This window comes from Lampris incognitus, chromosome 14, assembly GCF_029633865.1.
Source record: "Lampris incognitus isolate fLamInc1 chromosome 14, fLamInc1.hap2, whole genome shotgun sequence".
NCBI lineage: Eukaryota > Metazoa > Chordata > Actinopteri > Lampriformes > Lampridae > Lampris > Lampris incognitus.
The window spans coordinates 11,857,478-11,877,328 of NC_079224.1; the positions used below are offsets into that span (position 1 = coordinate 11,857,478).

The window sequence follows — 19,851 nt, forward strand, 5'->3', positions numbered from 1 at the left end:
ACACACATATATTTTCTCTCTGTCTCACACACACACACACACACACACCACACACACACACACACACACACACAACACACACACACACACACACACACACACACACACGCACACACACAGCCAAATGCTGAGACCTATATATTTATTTTCATAGCCAGAGTGTAAAAGCAGAATGCTGGCCCAGTTTCCAAATTCAATTTCCCAAAGACAAAAGGTGCTGACATTTTAACAGTGCCATAAAGATTGTGTAGTGCAGGCTCATAATGCACGATGCATTCTGAACCATTTTATATCTGCACCAACATTAAAACACAACCCTTGCCTTAAATCCCAATGTCCCTTGTGCAGCGTGTAATTTAAGACATTGGTATCAGAGAATTCAGAAATTGCGGACATGATTTTTTTTGCCATCCAAGTGGCACAGCGGAACACAGATGATCAGCCCTCGCTCCCCTTTCTCCCAGGTACACTACGAGTGGTGGCGAAGAATCCTGAAGTACTTCTGGATGTCGGTGGTGATGTACACCATGCTGGTCCTCATCCTGGTCTACACCTTCCAGTTTGAGTCCTCGCTGCCGTTCTGGTCTAACATGACAGGGATGAGTCCAGAAAAGTGAGCTCTGCTTCTGCTACTTTGTGCACAGACACAAGCCATGTTTCTAACCAAATGTTGGAATTTTAAGGAAACTTATCAAGGACTTTTTTTGAATAAAAAAAAAAGAAAAAAAGATGTGACTCATATGCATCCCCTTTTGGGAGAATCAAGTTAGCAAATGCTCTATCTATCTATCTATCTATCTATCTATCTATCTATCTATCTATCTATCTGTCTGTCTGTCTGTCTGTCTGTCTGTCTGTCTGTCTGTCTGTCTGTCTGTCTGTCTGTCTGTCTGTCTGTCTGTCTGTCTGTCTGTCTGTCTGTCTGTCTGTCTGTCTGTCTCTCTCTCTCTGTCTCTCTCTGTCTCTCTGCACTGCATGCTGGGAGTTTGGTGTGTGTTCGGTGGTTGTTTTTGGTGGACAGTGAGCCGTGCCTCTTGCCGGGCATGGCGTCCTCTGAGACGCTGTCCCTGTCATTGAGGCACGGAGTGAGGATAGCGCCGCAGCCCAGTACCACGGTACAGCAGGTGCTGTTGGCGGTAGCAGAACAGGTGGGGCATGAAAACATCTTGTATGCCTCGCAAATGAATAAAGCGTTGGTTGTATTTATGAAGGACAGGGGTTAGGTCAACCAGCTGATAGAAAACGGCTTGCTCGTAAACGATGAGTTTACACTCGTCGTTTCCCCGCTGGCGGTGCCTTCCACCCGGATCACCGTGTCCGGAGTCCCTCCTTTCATTTCCAATGAGGCGCCAGCGCAAGAACTGAAGCGCTTTGGGAAGCTTGCGAGTGGATTCCAGATGGTGAATATGAGGTGTGAGGAGACCAAATTGACGCATGTTCAGTCTCTGTGGAGACAAGTGTTCATGTATTTGGACTCTCCGACTCAAACACTGAACGTCTCTTTCCGTGTTAAGCACGAGGAGGGTTTCTATATGGTACATGCTAGCTTTGAGTGTGGAGATGTGGGTCACAAGCAGATTGCTTGTCCACATAGACGGCACACAGCAGGGTCCGCTGCGGCTAATGTGTGTGACAGTGGGGAGGGGAGCAGCGGGCAATGGGCCGCTGTGGCTGACAGTGGCGAGCAACAGGCCGCTGCAGTCGATGTGGCTGACAGTGGCAAGCAACAGGCTGCTGCGGCGGACAATGGGGAGGGGAGAAGCGGACGGCGGATGCTACATGATGCTGCTCCCCCCGTGCAGAGTGAGGCTGGTGGCTTTGTAGCCAGAGCCACCGGTGCGTGTGGCTCTGTGTCTAAGGATAATTCAGCAGGGGAGGTGGTGGCTGAGCCTGTGGTCAGGACGGTGCAGAGGGAAGACGACATGGGGAAGTTGGAACGTTTTGCAGTACAGGAGGCAGAGATGCTGCAAATTAAAGTGGACAGTGAGGCAGAGGAGCAGTTGATGAAGCCTGCTGGTTGCTGTGACAATGTGACTGATATGGAGTGTGACTCTGAAGCTGAATCTGATAGTGTTTCTGCAGCAGACAGTAATTCTCAGAATGCAAACTTATATTCATTAGAGGAGATTAATAGTTTTCTGGATCATCTCATCTCATCTTCAGCCGCTTTTCCAGGGTCGGGTCGCGGTGGCAGCAAGCTAAGTAGGGCACTCCAGACGTCTCTCTCCCCAGCAATGCCCTCCAGCTCCTCCTGGGGAATCCCAAGGCTTTCTCAGGCCAGATTGGACATGTAGTCCCTCCAGCGAGTTCTGGGTCTACCCCAGGGTCTCCTCCCAGTTGGCCATGCCCAGTAAACCTCCAAAGGAAGATGCCCAGGAGGCATCCTAATCAGATGCCTGAACCACCTCAACTGGCTCCTTTCGATGCGAAGGAGCAGCGGCTCTACTCCAAGCTCCCTCCAGATGTCCGAGCTCCTCACCCTATCTCTAAGGCTAAGCCCAGACACCCTACGGAGGAAATTCACTTAGCCGCTTGTATCCGTGATCTCACCCTTTCGGTCACTATCCAAAGCTCATGACCATAGGTGAGGGTTGGAACGAAGATTGACTGGTAAATTTAGAGCCTTGCCTTCCGGCTCAGCTCCCTCTTCACCACAACGGTCCGGTACAACGTCCGCATTACTGCTGATGCTGCACCAATCCGGCTGTCAATCTCCCGCTCCATCCTACCCTCACTTTAGAACAAGACCCCGAGATATTTGAACTCCTCCACTATTCTGGATGATACATTTGGTAAATCAGCTAATATCAAAGATTATTTTCCTGATGTTGACAAATTTATTTGGTCTGTTACTACACTATAAAAAGTTGGTGGGTTGGATTTACTGGATCGCAAAAAAACGTGATCATCTCAAGAAGCAGGTCACTGGTCTAAGGAGAGATTTAAAAGTGCCTCGGGCAAAAACGGTAAAGAAAATGAAACTCTATTTAAACATACCATGATCATTCAACACTGGGTGTTTCATCTCTGTTGTCTTTTTCTGTCTTGCTTCCTCCTGGTCTGTCTCTCATATGACCCTTAAGCCCTCATATGCAGGATTTAAGGATGACTTCATTAAACATGAATGGGGGTAGAGATGCACAGAAAAGAGCTTTAATAACAGAAGCAGTGAAGCAGAAAAGACTGGATGTGGTTTTACTACAAGAAATGCACAGTGACAGCACCAATGAAACAGACTGGGGCTTATGGGGCAGCATGCCCTTAGCCATGGGACAAATTTTAGTGCAAGAGTTGCCATTTTATTTTCTTCTGCCTTAAATGCGAACATTTTATCCAGCACGGAGACTGTGAGGGGCGGAGTCCTTATGGTGACGGCTGAAACAGAGGCGTTTAAGTTTAGTTTTATTAATGTTAATGCACCAAACAAAGGCTCTGAGCGTGAGAGCCTCTTTAAAATGTTGAAGGAAAAATTAAGTGACATTAATCCAGGAGGGTGTATTGTATTGTGTGGCAACTGGATTTGTTGCACTGACTTTACTTTAGATAGGACTGGAGAGGTGCCGCACCTTCAGTCATCCTCTGTCCCATCCCACGTCTTAAAGAAAACTGATCTGGTTGATGTGTGGAGGATGAAACACCCTTCAGTTAGACAGGACACCTGGGTCAAAATATCAGATGGCAAAGTTAGCACAGGTAGATTAGACAGGTTTACATTTCTAGTTCTTTTACTGCTTGAGTTGTTAATTGTCAGACTCACCCTGTTGCTTTTACACACCATCATTTAGTTTTAAATGGAGCTGAATTTATCTCCCACTAGAAAACCAAAATTTTTTTTTTTACCCCCCCCTTTTCTCCCCTATTGTATTCTGCCAATTACCCCACTCTTCTGAGCTGTCCCCGTTCGCTGCTCCACCCCCTCTGCCAATCCGGGGAGCGCTGCAGACTACCACATGCCTCCTCTGATACATGTGGAGCCGCCAGCCGCTTCTTTTCACCTGAGAGTGAGGAGTTTCACCAGGGGGACGTAGCACATGGGAGGATCACCCTATTACTCCCAGTTCACCCCCACCCCCCGAATAGGCACCTCAACTGACCAGAGGAGGCGCTAGTGCAGCGACCAGGACACATACCCACATCTGGCTTCCCACCTGCAGACACAGCCAATTGTGTCTGTAGGGACGCCCGACCAAGCCGGAGGTAACATGGGGATTCGAACAGGAGATCCCTATGCTGGTAGGCAATGGAAAAGACCACCATGCCACCCGGACATATTTTATTTTTATTTTTTTTGGCATTTTAACATTCAATTATTACATGATTGTAATTTTTGGGGAAGATTTTAAATTGTTTTGGGATTATTGGAGATCTAAGAAAGACAATTGTATTTCTCTTACTCAGTGGTGGGGGTAGGAAAGGCCCAAATTAGGGTGTTTTGCCAGGAATACACATACAATTCCACAGCTAACATTAAGAGGGCTGTACAGGAGTTAGAAGAAGAGATAAGAGACCTGGAAGATGTTTCTGTCTCAACTTGATCAGCAGAATAATGATATCTTACCCTGTAAAAGACAGCAGCTGAACTCCTTCCTGCAAGAGAGAGCTAAAGGAGCTTTTGTCCGAGCATGCTTCACCAAACTCCACGACATGCACGCACCAACCACTTTCTTCTTTAATTTAGAGAAGTCAGTGGTTTAAAAAACAAAAACAAATGGTGTGTCTTTGTCTACCTGATGGAAAGGTTACCACAGATTCAGCTGAGATGAGGAAACATGCAGTGGACTTCTACACTGACTTGATCAGGGCACATGGCTGGGATGTGGACTCTGCTGCAGAGCTGCTACAGGCCCTTCCTCAGCTGAGTCCAGAAGAAACAAGATACATTGAGCTTGGACATAACTCTGAATGAACTGACTGCTGCTGTGTCTCAGATGGTGTCGGGCAAGACTCCAGGAATAGACAGCTTACCATCCAGCTTTTTTAAACACTTGGGAGTGTTTTGGGACAGGATCTTCTTGACATTTTTAAAGAGTGTTTTATAAAAGGGTCACTTCTAGTTTCCTGTAGGCATGCAGTTCTCTCTCTGCTGCTTAAGAAGGGAGATTTAGCCCTTTTAAAAAAACTGGAGACCAGAAGCTATTTTGTGTAGACTATAAGATTCTCTCCTTAAGTTTTATCAAACAGACTGAAAATGTTTATTGAACTGTTGATTGGTGTAAATCAATCTTATTGTGTTCCAGACAGAGCTATGCTAGATAATGTATTTGTAATGCGAGATGTGTTTGATATATATAAATTATATAATAGAAATGTTGGTATCTTATCTATTAAAAGGTGCTAGAAGGCTTTTGACCGTGTAGATCATGATTTTCTTTTCTCTACCTTGCAGGCCTTTGGTGTTGGGGAGGGGTTCCTGTCCTGGATAAAGCTGTTGTATAGTGGTGCTTGTTGTGTAGTGAAGGGGGGGGGGTTAAGCTGTCCTATATCAGGCAGGACTTCCCCATCTCAGACCAGCTTTACAGCATTACCACTGAGCCTCTCCTGTGTAGGTTGAGGAGCAGGCTGAGAGGTCTCTCTCTGCCAGAGCTAGCTCACCACCCTTCTGTTGTTGTATCAGCATACGCTGATGATGTTAATGTGAGAGAGGGAGATGTCCCGGAATTGAAAGAAACCCTGGTCTTACTTATATGAAAAGGCTTCTTCAGCCAAGGTTAACAGGGGAAAAAGTGAGGCTTGTTTGGTCGCTCATTGGGGTTTGGTGGAGTACTCCTAGTCTTCCTGGGAATCTTAAGTGGGGAGAACGAAGTATTAAAGTCCTAAGAGTATATTTAGGAAGTGAGGACTTTCAGATGCAGAACTGGGAGGGAGTGCTAGAGAAGGTGGAAGCCAAGTTGTCTGAATGGAAATGGTTGCTACCCCATCTGTCCTACAGAGGAAGAGCTCTGATAGTTAATAACCTGGTCACCTCATCTCTATGGCACAGACTCGTTGTTTTAGTGCCACTGCCAGGCCTTGTGGAAGAGATGCAGAAGCTCCTGGTGAATTTTTTTCTGGTCTGGTCAGCACTGGCTGAAAGCGTTGGCCCTGTATCTCCCTGGGGCAGAGGGACGGCAAGCACTTATAGACATTCTACCCAGAACTGCGGCCTTTAGACTACAGACGGCACAGAGACTGCTATACGGTTGTGGTCACTGCTGGTTGGCTCCTGCTCAGAAAAGCTGGCTGTCTTGGGTTGGATAAACAACTTTTTCGATGAGATCATCTGAAGCTGACCTGACTGGACCCGCACATTTTAACAGCTCAGTAGGTGAAGCCTAACAGATGCTGAAGATCACACGAACACCTGACCCTAGACCAGGGATGTGGCTTTTTGAGCAACCGCTGTTTTATAATGACTTCCTTGTGAATACCACCTTTTCCTCTGTTACAGTAAGGACTAAGTTTGTTGAGGCTGGCATTACTAAACTGGGCCATCTTACAAAAACATCAATGGAAACAGTGGTATCATCAACATCAGGTCCTCTAGCGGGCTGAAGAGAGTTGTGGAGATAGTCTGGGACTCCCTATCTGGGCCACTGAGAGCGTTTGCCTAAAATCGTTCTCTAGCTGACTAATGGGATGATGACAATGAGTACGTTTTTCCCTTTAGTCCTGCAGTTGAGGTGTGGCGAGGGGGGAGTGGACTGGGTAGTTTCAGCTCTTGTGGGAAGAAGCCATTTTATTACAGCTGTGTGAAGGTACTCAACCTCCGCTCTCTGGCTGAAGTCAAGGAGTCGAGATGGACTGAGGTTTTTGCTTCAGACATTACCCTTAAAGGCAGGTGGAGGGTCCTGTATAAGCCTCCTTTTGAGAAATGGATGGCTGACCTCCCGTGGAGGATTATACATGGAGCAATAGCTATGAACACATACTGCTTCTAGTCCTAGTACATTTTTTGTTTGGAACTGCTAAGCTATCGATCTGGAAGACCAGGAAGAACAAGACGTTAGGTCAGGGCTGGCAGGGCTGGACTGATGTGGTGCAGAGTATGAAGTGTTTGGTGGTGGCTCGTCTGAGGATAGAGCACGCTTTCTACACCCTGACCAGTAATCTGGTCAGGGTGTGGTGGTTAAGACAGGTTTTATGTTCACTAAGGGAAGATGGTTCACTTGTTCTTAAGTATTAATTTATTATGGCCGTGGGTGTGTGTGGATGTGGGAGCGTATGTCACAGGGGAGTTTTCTTGTGTAAATAATTTGATGGTGTCAGTGTAGTAATGCCTGAAATTTTGTTTTTTAGCTTACCAGTTGATATTTATATGATGGGGAATGGAAAGTTTTATCATAATGTGATAAAGTAAATAAATTTATTTTAAAAGTCTCTCTCTCTCTCTCTCTCTCTCTCTCTCTCTCTCTCTCTCTCTCTCTCTCTCTCTCTCTCTCTCTCTCTCTCTCTCTCTCTCTCTCTCATCTCTCTCTCTCTCTCTCTCTCTCTCTCTCTCTCTCTCTCTCTCTTCTCTCTCTCCTCTCTCTCTCTCTCTCTCTCTCTCTCTCTCTCTCTTCTCATCCTCTCTCCTCTCTCTCTCTCTCTCTCTCTCTTTCTTTGTTCCACTCCCCAGGCTGAAGGACTTGGGTCTGGAGCGCTTCTCTGTTGCCATGCTTTTCACCAGAATCTTTATCCCCACCTCTTTCCTCCTGGTGTGTATCCTCCACCTGCACTACTTCCATGACCGCTTCCTGCAGCTCACCGACCTCCAAGCCATGGTTGCCAAGGAAGAAAGCACGATCTACAGGTGAGACACATCGGGCCATGACTGAGGGTAAGAGTGGGAGACTGGGGGACTTTATGTAGTTTATTTTTGATAAGCTTTTGTTTAGTTTTAAAAAATCTATCTAGCTATCTAGCTAGCTAGCTAAACTTAACAGAATGTATTACTGTAGAAATGTTTACATTCTTTGCATTGGGTTGCACTAGAGACAAAGACAGAGACATTCAGGACAAGCCAGTCACATCACAGTTTGTGCCTTGATGTATTTCCTCGACGATGAAACTTAACTCACCATTTGAGTTGCACAAGACAATCAGCTGTCCATCATAATGTGTTATGCTTCGGTGTTGGTCATTTTTTCTAGATTTCCAATATTTATTGCTCTTCATTGTTGTGGACTTTCTCTCTGTTGTTTTACGTTCTCCATTGACGCTCGCTTCTGCTTCCCTTCATAACTTACCGCCATCTCTCCTCTGCTACCCCTCCACCCCTTTCCTCTCACAGCCATGCTAAAGTCAATGGCCGTGTCTATCTGATCATGAATAGGTGGGTACCTGCTTGGTTTCTGTGGCATCCATCACTGTTCAACCCCCGAGTCTGAACTTTTTCTCCCTGCGGACCTTGCCTACACCCCCAATAACCAAATCACCTCATTAATCTTTGTTGCTCCCATTGAAGATCCTCCCAAATCTCTCGTCCTTGTTGTTACCATCTGCCAGTTATTTAGTCTGACACAGATGGATTTCTACATGTGTTTACAGACTATATGTCCTGTTATTATTTTGCCTGTGGCCTCCATCTTATAGGTTCAGCATTTGGTCTCTGGATCTTGTAATCCTCACTCCTGACCCAAGCCGTGCCCTCGAATGGTTCTTATTAATTTCACAAACAGCTGGTCCTTGGGACGGACCACCTCTTTCTCAAGCATGTTTTGAAATTGCAAAAACTAGTTTTTCTCCCCAACAACCTTGGAATGGTATGTGTCCCCCGTATTACCCCCCCCCCCCATCCTGTAATCTTCCCCAACCAAAAACACACAAGACTTTTGATCTGTTTTCTTGCATTTTGGTGGAACCACACTACAGTATTTGGGTTTTTTTTAGGTCACTGTCAATGTAATTATGTGAGTGTCGACATGTGCTTCTCACTGTTTACCTTGGCTTCTGTTTAAACCTCGCTTTTCTGAGCAGCATCAAGCAAAAAATCCCACCTCCACAACCGAGCAAGTAAGTGCGACCACTGGAAATTGAAATTCTTGCCTTGATATGCTGCCGGTTCATGCAACACCAACCCCAGCCTCCAACCTTGCTCCATTTGCCTGAGATGAAGAATTTATAAGGGTTAATGCCTCCCTGCTGCCTCTTACCATTTATCCACTGCAAGAAGACGACCCCTGAACAGGCAAAAAGAAAAAGAAAAGACATGAATGAACGCAGGAGGAATGTGCATTGCTTACATACTACAGTGCTTGACATGATGTCACTCTTGTTCTGTTTGTGGGCACAGAGTTGACATCCCCTACCCCAACATTTGCTTTGGAGCCTTCTGACAATCAGCCACACGGTTTGTGTGTGTGTGTGTGTGTGTGTGTGTGTGTGTGTGTGTGTGTGTGTGTGTGTGTGTGTGTGTGTGTGTGTGTGAGAGAGAGCGAGAGAGAGAGAGGGAGAGTCTGTGCACCTTTGCATATGAGAGTGATTGTGTGTGTATTTGAAAAAGTTTGTGAAGTGTGTGCGTTTTCACATTTCTATGTGTGTGTGTGTGTATGTGTGTGTGAGAGAGAGTACAGAGTCTCAAGAGAATCTCCTTGTGTAAATGTGTGTGTGTATGTGAAAATTGAAAATTTGTACCAATGTTTGTGTGTAAAAATGTGTACAGGTGAATACGTGTGTGGTCTTGTGTGCATATGCGTGAGCTCGTTTCAAAATGTGTGCGTGTGCCAAACCGGTGTATGTTTGTACCCATGCATGTGTGTTGATTTCTGTGTGGCTCCTCAACCAGTTGGCAATCACCAACGTTTTTGTGTGTGTGAGGTTTTCTGAGTGTGTGTGTGTGTGTGTGTATACATACAGTATGTGTTTGTCGACCTCTAAATGATTTTGCGCTTGTGCCTTTGCCTGCATATGTGCCAACATCTCACATGACCTTTTTTTTTTTTTTACTACCAGACTGGTGCACCAGGACGGAAGTCTTGCTGACCTCACCATGCTCAGCTCCTGCTCCGTGGACAGCTCTCTGCCCCGGGAGGAGGATAAAGAGAAGGAGAAGGAGAAGGAGCAGGCGCTGGTGGTTGTGATTGATGACACGAAGGGAACGAAGCCCAGGAGTTTCTCGGACCACCGGCAGTCCAGCACAGAGGAGAGCTGCCACTGCAGTGCGGCGACTGAGCCGGGGCCCAGCACCACCGAGCAGAGCTCAGGTACATCTTCGCCTCCCTTCACCGGCTACCTGTTGGTGACAGTACGGGTGTGAAGTTTTTATTGTCTGCTTCTAAAGCAGAACCCGGTAGGGTCCTTTGCTGTATTACAGGATCAGAATAGGACTCAACAGCAACATTTATCAAAAAAAAAAAAAAAAAAACTACAGATTAAAAACACATCTGCAGGCAGTCTATTAATGGGGGAGAGTCTCCATGTAGCCCTGGTTCTCGCTCTCTCCCTGTCCTTGGTGTGTCATTGTGGGACACATGACCACAACGATGATGATGATGACGATGACGATGACGAAGTAATGATGAGCCAAAACATTATGACCACCTGCCTAATATGCTGTTGGTCCTCCGTGTGCCGCCAAAATAAGCGCCGACTCCTGGAGGCATGGACTCTAAGAGACCCCTGAAGGTGACCTGTGGTATCTGGCACTAAAACATTAGCAGCAGATCCTTCAAGTTCTGTGGGTTGCGAGGTGGAGCTGCCGTAGATCGGACTTGTTGGTCCAGCCCATCCCACAGATGCTCAATCGGATTAAGATCTGGAGAATGTGGAGGCCAGGGCAACACCTTGAACACTTCATCATTTTCCTTAAACCATTCCCGAACAATGTGTGAAGTTTAGCAGGGCACATTATCCTCCTGAAAGAGGCCACTGCCATCAGGGAATACCATGGCCGTGAAGGGGTGTACCTGGTCTGCAACAATGTGTAGGTAGGTGGCACGTGTCAAATTGACGTCCACATGAATGGCCGGACCCAGGGTTTCGCAGCAGAACATTGTCCAGACCAGCGGTTTGTCGTCTTCCTCCAGTGTATCCTGGTGCCAACACTTACCCAGGTAAACGGCACACACATACATGACCATCCACATGGTTGAAAAGAAAATGGGACTCATCAGACCAGGCAACCTTCTTCTGCTGCTCCAAGGTCTAGTTCCAACGCTCATGTGCCCATTGTAGGTGCTTTCCATGGTGTACAGGGGTCATCATGGGCCCTCTGACCGGTCTGTGGCTACACAGCCCCATACACAGCAGAGTTTATTTGGCTAACGCCGGCGTGCTGCCTTTCTTCTGGCTTCATATTTTATTGGTCTAATGTGCTAGACCGGTGTGTAAGGTAAGGTGTGTCAGTAACTCCGTGTGAGATGTCTTGATGCCTTCATATGATATTGGTGAATTGTAAGGGTGCTGATTGTAAAGTGCATTTTCCACCAGAAGGAAGAGACATATTTTCCCCCTCAAAGCAGCCATGTGATGTGGCCTGGTCTTGATCTTTGTTGAATTTATCACCAGGACAAATAGTTTTTACCACCCTAGGTAAACACCAACATGTTTTCAGCTCAAAAATTTAATTAAAGCCGCTCTGGTGGCCGAGCGGAATAAACCGCCGTTCTTGCAACCCGCTCGTCATGTGGCTGGGAGGTTCGTATCCCAGACTCGCTGTAACCGGTCACGGCCAGAGCGTTCACGGGGTAAGGCATTCATTAGGCCACCCTTACCCGAGGGATAGTGGGTGTAGATCGGTGTAGTGTTCGGGGACTCGTCGTTCTCCAGCGACCCCTCTGGCCCACCCGGGCGCCTGCAGCCAAGCAACTGAAAGCATTCTCCCTACGCCTCCTTCACGGCCTGAAGGTGATGCAATCCATGCGAGGCTTCAGTGTGTAAAATAGCGAGAGCAGCCGACACGAGTTTGAAGGAAGCTGGTGTTACGGCTATCTCCTTCCTGTGGAAACGTGAGCCAGGGGAGTTATTCGACAAGAGTTCCGGCCATATGCCATTGGGTTAATCGGGTGGGATAAGGGGAAAAACTAGAAATAAATTTTAGAAAAAAAAATGTAATTAAAAGCTTGCATGATGACACTTTGTTATTGACACACTAGGCTTTCTTGATGAGGAATTTGCCAAGCGTTGGTGCTCAGATCACAGTGGCGTTCATGGAGTTGGAGAGGTGGAGTCCATCAAGGCTGAATCACCCCCAGTGTAACCTCCCAGACTAACAACATTTATGAGCTATTGTGTACAGTGCGATGATCACGGCTCTTGTGTTTTGCCTCAGCATGTCATAGTCTCCCTGCTAATTTGAGCTTTAACACTGTTTGGCCGACCGGTGTTTACCTCCCTTCCTAGGTTACTGCAGTGATGAAGAGAGGATAGCGGAGAGAGACAGGAAAGGTAGGGGAGAGAGAGGGGGTGACATGCAGCAAAGGGCCCTGGCCGGATTCGAACCCAGGCTGCTGTGATAAAGACTCAGCCTTATTTGGTACATGCTCTACCAGGTGGGCCACTGGGGCGCCCCCAACGACCTTTTATCACTTTGTTTATCTACACTCAGTCCAGAGATTTCCTGTCTGCTCACAAGACGTATGTTGCAAACACATCCGAAACCTAAGTGTGCTGAGAGAGGCTCAATCTGTTGGCTGGGGATGCGCCCCAGTGTGTCTGCGGCCTGTGTTTTCACCAGCCAGCCCATTAATTATCACAAGCTGTGTTGTAAAAGCCTGTATAGTTGAGATTCTTGGTTTTCAGCATCATTTATCTGTAGTTCGGCTGTTTTGACAACACATGTAGCTCAGGCACCCATTTCACAACCGTTATGTCTCTTTTCTGTTGAAGGCCAACCAAGGCTACATCAACTTATTTACACAGAGAGTAGTCTCGGCCAACAATCTCAATTTTGTCTCTTTACACAGATGATAAAATAGGTGGTAAAACACAAACCCTACAGGGCCTCCCAGTTTATAATGTGCTGTGAGCGAGCTATGAGCTATATATCCTCTTAAGTTATTTATCCAAACAATAAGGCCTCTACTAATCCCAAGATCACATAACCACAAGGCAAGGCAAGGCAAGACAAGGCAGCTTTAGTTATAGAGCACATATATACAAATATACATTATAGAGTTAAAAAGAAACTCAGTGTGTAAAAAGAGACATAAAAAACATCAAGCCTGTGCAATGCAGTGGTATAATAATAACTTCTCCTGGATTGCTACCTTGCCGTGTTGGAGAAGCTTGCATGTACTAATGATCCCAAGAGCTATGCCGTCCAGAGTTTGGCTCCTGGTAGGGTCACCCAAGGTGATTGGTCAAGGGGGAGGTTCCAGACAAAGCGCGGTCCAGCAAAGACCTCAACGGCAGAACTGGTGGAAGATGAGTTCAGGTCACAATGGCAGTGAAGGCGGATGAAGGCTGTAACAGAGGGTGGTCTGCAATCATCTTGGTTCTCCATGCAATTAGACTCTGGCCACCCCCTGCCAAGGACCGTGTGGTGGCTGCAGGCACAACAGCCACTCCATGTAAAAAAGCTGTCATGCACAGGCATCCTCCCACAAGGATCCCACCTGAAGACCCACAAGGACCTAGAAGTACAGTCATACTTGACCCTGAGTGACCACCGATGATGGTAGTAATAATAATAAGTATAAGAATCCATGTATAAGAATCAACCATCCAATATCAGTGATGCAATGTGAAAACATCGATCCATATCATCATCATCATCTTTAAGATACCCCAAGGATGTGAACATTTTAAAGCTAAACAAACATTTGCACTTAAACATGAGAAATGTGGCACTTTATAGTGAACAACAGGAGGTCTATTCTTGTTCTTTTTCACCCACTTCTGGTGTGGGAAGATGGCGGCGCGAATTCACATTTGCGGTGGCCTCACCCAGTACCGTCCATGCAGTGTCTTTGTCCACATCTGCGTCTAAGTTTTGTCTTCGTTTGATGGCTGGGAGAGCTAGCGCTGGATCGGCTGAGAGAGTGGGGCAGGCTAAGCTAACTGCTAGCCCATGCAGAGACCGGCGGTTCCAATCACACCGGGGGGGGTTTGGTGACAGCCTCACCTGGCGTTGACTGTGGTGTTTTTGATGTCGTCATGAGGAGTGCGGGGAGGTGTGTCGAGGGTGTCTGGCTGGGAAAGCTTGGTCTGCTTTGTCTGGCGGGCCCGGGGACCACGGCCCCTGCCTGGAGCTTTGCCCAAGGAGGAAACGCCGAGGGCGGTCTGACAGGAAGCGGGGCGGGCTTAGCTAACTGCTAGCCCATGCAGACCGGCAGTTCTGACATTCATCCTGGCTGGCGTTCGTTCCCTTGGGCAGTAATCTTTTGTTTAGTTTTGATATGTGTTAGTTTGGATTTGTGTGTTGTTGTAGTTTTTGAATGTGTATTTGTGTTTGTGTTGTACTGCTGTGGGCTGGGGGAAACGACAAAAAAGTGTTTTTGATTCTGATTCCTTTATTAAAAAGAATAATCGTTATGGGGCACGCCCATAACGCCGGGTCCGAAGAAGTCCTATTGATTATCGCCAATTAAGTGAAATTTAAGACCATCTTGAAAGATTTATGTCGTTATAAGAGTAGGTTGAATTTTTATAAATGTCAAGCTCATCACGCAGATTGGATTCTCTTCTGCACCCTCACATTCTCAGAATTTCTCCAGGATGATTTATGGGGCCTACATATCCATTTAGTTTTCACTGGTGCAACTTGGTCCAAAATGTGAGCTAATGTTGCAGAAAGAGCGTTTACCGTGTAACCACAGGAAGATGGGGGGGTAAGGTCCACTTGGGAGTACTCCTGGGTAAACATGTTAGCAGTGTTTTCATTAGTGTGAGATTTCTGAACCAATTTGTGAATTTTGGCTCGTTCACAGTTGCAGCACAGGTTAAAAAAAGATATATAATGATCAGAGTACAATTGTTATAACAATGTCCGAATCTTTGGAAAGCACTAGATCTATGACCCTGTATGACCCAGTTTGTGAGTAGAACAGGAGACATGTTTAAAATCAGAAGAATCAACCAACTCTAAAAACTGTTGAGTTGCATAGTTGATGCTATTTTCCACATGTATGTTAAAGTCAACTGTGATAACTATGCTGTCATAGTTAATTGTGATTTTTAAATACCAGCTCAGCTAATTCTTCCAAAAAAAAGACAATGACAACAAAAAAGCCCCTGCCTCAGTTTAGAAGGGTGGTATACCATGAGAATTTCTATTTATGTATTTATTTGGATTTTGATATACTTTATTAATCCCCATGGGGAAGTTCTCTGCATTTAATCCATCCTAGCTGCGGAGCTAGGAGTAGTGGGCAGCCACCGTGCCGCACCCGGGGACCAACTCCAGTTCATCTTGCCATGCCTCTGTCAGGGACACAAGACAGGAGTATTAACCCTAACATGCATGTCTTTTTGATGGTGGGGAAAACCGGAGCACCTGGAGAAAACCCACCGCAGACACGGGGAGAACATGTAAACTCCACACAGAGGATGACCTGGGATGACCCCCAAGGTTGGACAACCCTGGGGTTCGAACCTTGCTGTGAGGTGACAGTGCTAACCACTGTGCCACCGTGCCGCCCAGTCAGAATCAGCGTTATAGGAGATGTAGAATTTACCTCCAGTGCAAGATATTCAAAGAATGGATAGTGACCAAAAGAAAGATGTTTACGTTTTAAAAAGTCGTTATATAAAACTGCAACCCCTCCACCTTTCCCAGTGGACCTAGAGCAATGCAGGAAGCTGTAGTTAGGGGGTGGGGCCTCAATAAGTTCCTTACACCCAGTTTGATTGAGCCAAGTTTCTGTTAGTAAGACACAATCCAATTTATGAGATGTAATCATATTATTTATAATTAAAGATTTTAATAAGGCCATCTTTAAAGTAGGAGGAGAAGTCAGAGTGGTGGGCTGAAATCTAGAGGGCTTTATATCCATAAGACATCTGGTAGGTCTCTTAGGTTTGATTATATGTGTGGTGTTGTAATTAGATCTGTGATTCACTACTACGCTAGTGGAAAGTGTTAATGAGCTTTTGATATCAGTAGGGGTTGAACTCACGGTCTGTCAGGCGATGATGCCTTTGCAGGATGGAAGAGTCAGTTCAGTTGTCATGGATAACAGGCACGATCCTGCAATGTGTGGATGAAGAGGGTGATGCCTGAAAAGTTCACTCCTGTTCAGGAAGGTCACAAAGTTGTCTACAAAGCAGCTGTTCATTAGTTCTACAGTAACCTTTAATACCTTAATACCAATAGAATCTACTTTTTCAGGTTTTTCTACAAAAATATATGAGGAGTTTCTTGTGGCCATACTTGCTGACAATTGGCAGTTCAGCGCAACTTATGTAGATTCCCAAGATACTGAAGGATTTGGAAAATACCGTTTCCATCAACAACTCATGTTTGGCTCTTCCAAACGGTCAGTCCTAGTACCCGATCCGCCCCAAGGCTCGGGTCCCCTGGCACAAACAGAGCAATAAAGCGTATGCTGTTAAGTGCCCGGAGGATTGCCGTGACTTTGGGCAGCTAAACGGACGCTGACCAAGAGGATGGCACAACCCAGGGCAGCTAACACGTCAGGCCAGGACTCCACACTCTACACCCATCTACAGGCCAGTGGCCACTCTATCGAGGATGAGGATGTGCACATCCTTGATAGGAAGGAACACTGGTTTGAATGGGTAGTCAAAGAGGCCATCTATGTGAAGAGGGAACGACTATCCCTGAACCGAGGGGGAGGCCTAAGAGTACAACTGTTGCCATCTTACAATGCTGTGATTGTAACTATTCCCATGGCCTTTAAAACTCTAGTTAATGGTCATGTCAATTGGCATATGAAACCGATCGTTGGTTTCTGTCGCTATGCCACTGTATTGTTTATAAGGGCGGGGATACCGGCGTCAGTTGAGACTGAAAAGGTCACTTAGATGAGTGATGAGTGAACCTATCTGTCAATAAATGTTGTATCCAGATGAACTGATTCAACCTTCTTTGAGTCCTAGTTCTGTATGTTTTAATTAATTTGGTTTGATGGTACAACTTTTACCTTTTCTGTTCCCCTTTATCCTGACAGAGGTTAATCGTAGGTTATGGTATCCTGCAACCAGTCATCATGACTTGTTGTTTTTGCCATTACCCTCTCTCCTTGTGTGACCATGTTTGTCATGATTTTGAAGCCCTTTTCCAACACTGGTTTACAGAGAGGCCAGAAGAATAGTCATTGTTGCTTTCATCTCAACAGCAAAACATAAAACCCAAGACGTATTTCAAGGTGTACCTCTTCAGTGTTTCGGTTCCTTGTGCAGACATATCTGATTTGTTTCTCTCCTCGGCAGATCTGAAGAACAAATGGCACCTGGTGATAGACCGTCTGAGCGTGCTTTTCCTCAAGTTCCTGGAGTACTTCCACAAGCTGCAGCTTTTCATCTGGTGGCTGCTGGAGATCCACGTCATCAAGATTGTGTCTTGCTACATCATCCTGGTGGCAATCAGAGAGGTAAAACCCCCTCAGGGGTATGGCTCACAGCGGCACACACACAGAAACGGGTAGCGGCACTCACACAACATCTTCCAATAAACTTTTCATCACTCCAGATGTTGTTGCTGCTGCTGTTTTTACATGAATATACATGCTATAATTTTCATATATCCACATAATCTTCATTAACATCTTTAACTCGTGTCTGTTCACCTTCTCACTGCTGTTGCAGCTATCTAATTTTTCAATTCAATTCAGTTTATTGTCATTAAAAACAATGTGCAGGCACATGTTAAAAATGAAATGAGGGCTGTGGCTTCACCAAACAGTGCAAGACAGACACAGACAAACACAGCAAACACAGTATAAGATATGCACACATGAAGACCAAAAGCTAAAAATAAGTTAAAAAAGAGTATGAGTACAAAATATTTAAAAATATCTACAGATATAAATAAATCCACAGGGATAAATAAAATTAGTCTAATCTGGTCTAATGTGGACAGGAAAAATTAATGATATGTCTGCCCTGCCTCTTTGGAGGTATAAGTACAATGCATGTCCTTCAGTCTTTACCTTTAAGAATACCCAGGTATACTCATAAGGTAAGAAGTTAATGTATCAGACTTGACCATAATACTGGACGATATCATGAGTCTACGGTAATGTGGTGAATTACCATACTAGCATTTATTTATCCTTGTTTTATGATTTTTAAAGCACCAACTGTTTTCTTAAGAGCTTTTTTGATATTTCTTATCTTTCATACCAGTGGACCAACCCAGGCTAAATGAATGTGAACCAGTATGGTCTAAATTCAGAATTTGTGATCTGCAGTAGGCAGCCTGAGGTCCTCTTGACCTGGCTGGTTTTGGCTTCAGTCTAGATTTAAAGCAGTCCTAGAGTTAAACCAATCTTTGATACAGATTAAAATTCATGCTAATTATGGGCGTCTGGGTAGTGTGGCGGTCTATTCTGTTGCCTACCAACACGAGGATCGCTGGATCAAATCCCCGTGTTACCTCCAGCTTGGTCGGGTGTCCCTACAGACACAATTGGCCATGTCTGCAGGTGGGAAGCCGGATGTGGGTATGTGTCTTGGTCGCTGCACTAGCGCCTCCTCTGATCGGTCAGGGTGCCTGTTCAGGGGGGTAACTGGGGGGAATATCATGATCCTCCCACGTGCTACGTCTCCCTGGTGAAACTCCTCACTCTCAGGTGAAAAGAAGCGGCTGGCGACTCCACATGTATCGGAGGAGGCATGTGGTAGTCTGCAGCCCTCCCCGGATTGGCAGAGGGGATGGAGCAGTGACCAGGACGGCAAGTAAAAACCTTTTATTTATTGTTCAAGACCTCCTTTTTATGCTTCACTCATCTTTTCTTGCTTTGATTTTGTGCTTCTTACGTCTTGTAACTTGGCATTATTGATTTTATGTTTTAGTTTCATTTAGTCCTTTGTAAATACGGATACAGATAAAGATTCCTCTTCTTTCTCGTCTTGTTCACCTTGTCACTTTTCCTGTCATTACTGATACCTGTACTGCATATCATATCATGGCCCGATAGTCACCGTAGAAAGGGGATTAAGGACTAATTTGGGCTAGTTTCTTTTATTTATTAACCGTGTTGTATCTCCCGTGCAGGTGTCCCTGTTCAACTACGTGTTTCTGGCTGCCTGGGCCTTTGCCTTGCCCTACAACCAGTTTCGGCCCTTGGCCTCCAGTGTCTGCACCGTCTGGACCTGCATCATCATCATCTGTAAAATGTTGTACCAACTGGAATCTATAGACCCAACCACCTTCTCCAAGAAGTGTTCAATGGTAACTATAACCTGCTACGAGTGTTAATTTCTTTATTAAAAAAAAACAAAAAAACAACAACCCTAAAAAAGGTTTTGGTCAACAACATTTTTACACGATGAGAACAAGAGGATAGCAAAAACCGATGAGCTCTGGTTGTAAGTGGGATTCATAAAATGGTTCTCAGACAGGCATGACCGAGCTTACTGATCAATGTAAAAAAAGCAGTGTTAATTTTGTTAATGAAAATGAAAAAAAAAACAACAACTGCATACCATGATTATTTCCTTTTTACCTACCTTACCCATGTCTGTGCAATATTTTTTAACAAGACAACTATCTTAAAATGCAAACATTTATGATGCAAACGGGATTGTTACCCCTAAATTTTCAGATGAGTTTGATGTATGTGCTGGATATTTTTAGCTGGTTCTTGTTCAGATGGATTTCCTGAGCTAAAAAGCCGTTATCTTTTCTGTCCCCAGCCAGACGGCTACACGAAGGAACAGCAGCAGGAGATGAACAACTCGATGTTGTATAAGAAAGAAGTGGACCCAACCAACTGGGTAGGCCTCAGGAAGTTCAACCCGCTGCTGGATTACCTCAGGGTAAGGAAAAAG

The 19,851-nt window shown here is 45.6% G+C and overlaps 1 protein-coding gene across 1 annotated transcript in view; it reads left to right on the forward strand.

The window, feature by feature from the left end:
* LOC130124034 (piezo-type mechanosensitive ion channel component 2) overlaps positions 1-19,851 on the forward strand; it is a 125,589-nt gene that overhangs the window by 62,695 nt on the left and 43,043 nt on the right. Inside the window, exons 16-21 of the mRNA XM_056293397.1 lie at positions 465-613; positions 7,595-7,768; positions 9,910-10,160; positions 17,290-17,450; positions 19,076-19,252; positions 19,717-19,839. Coding sequence (XP_056149372.1) covers positions 465-613; positions 7,595-7,768; positions 9,910-10,160; positions 17,290-17,450; positions 19,076-19,252; positions 19,717-19,839 — 1,035 coding nt within the window. The remainder of the gene's footprint in view (positions 1-464; positions 614-7,594; positions 7,769-9,909; positions 10,161-17,289; positions 17,451-19,075; positions 19,253-19,716; positions 19,840-19,851) is intronic.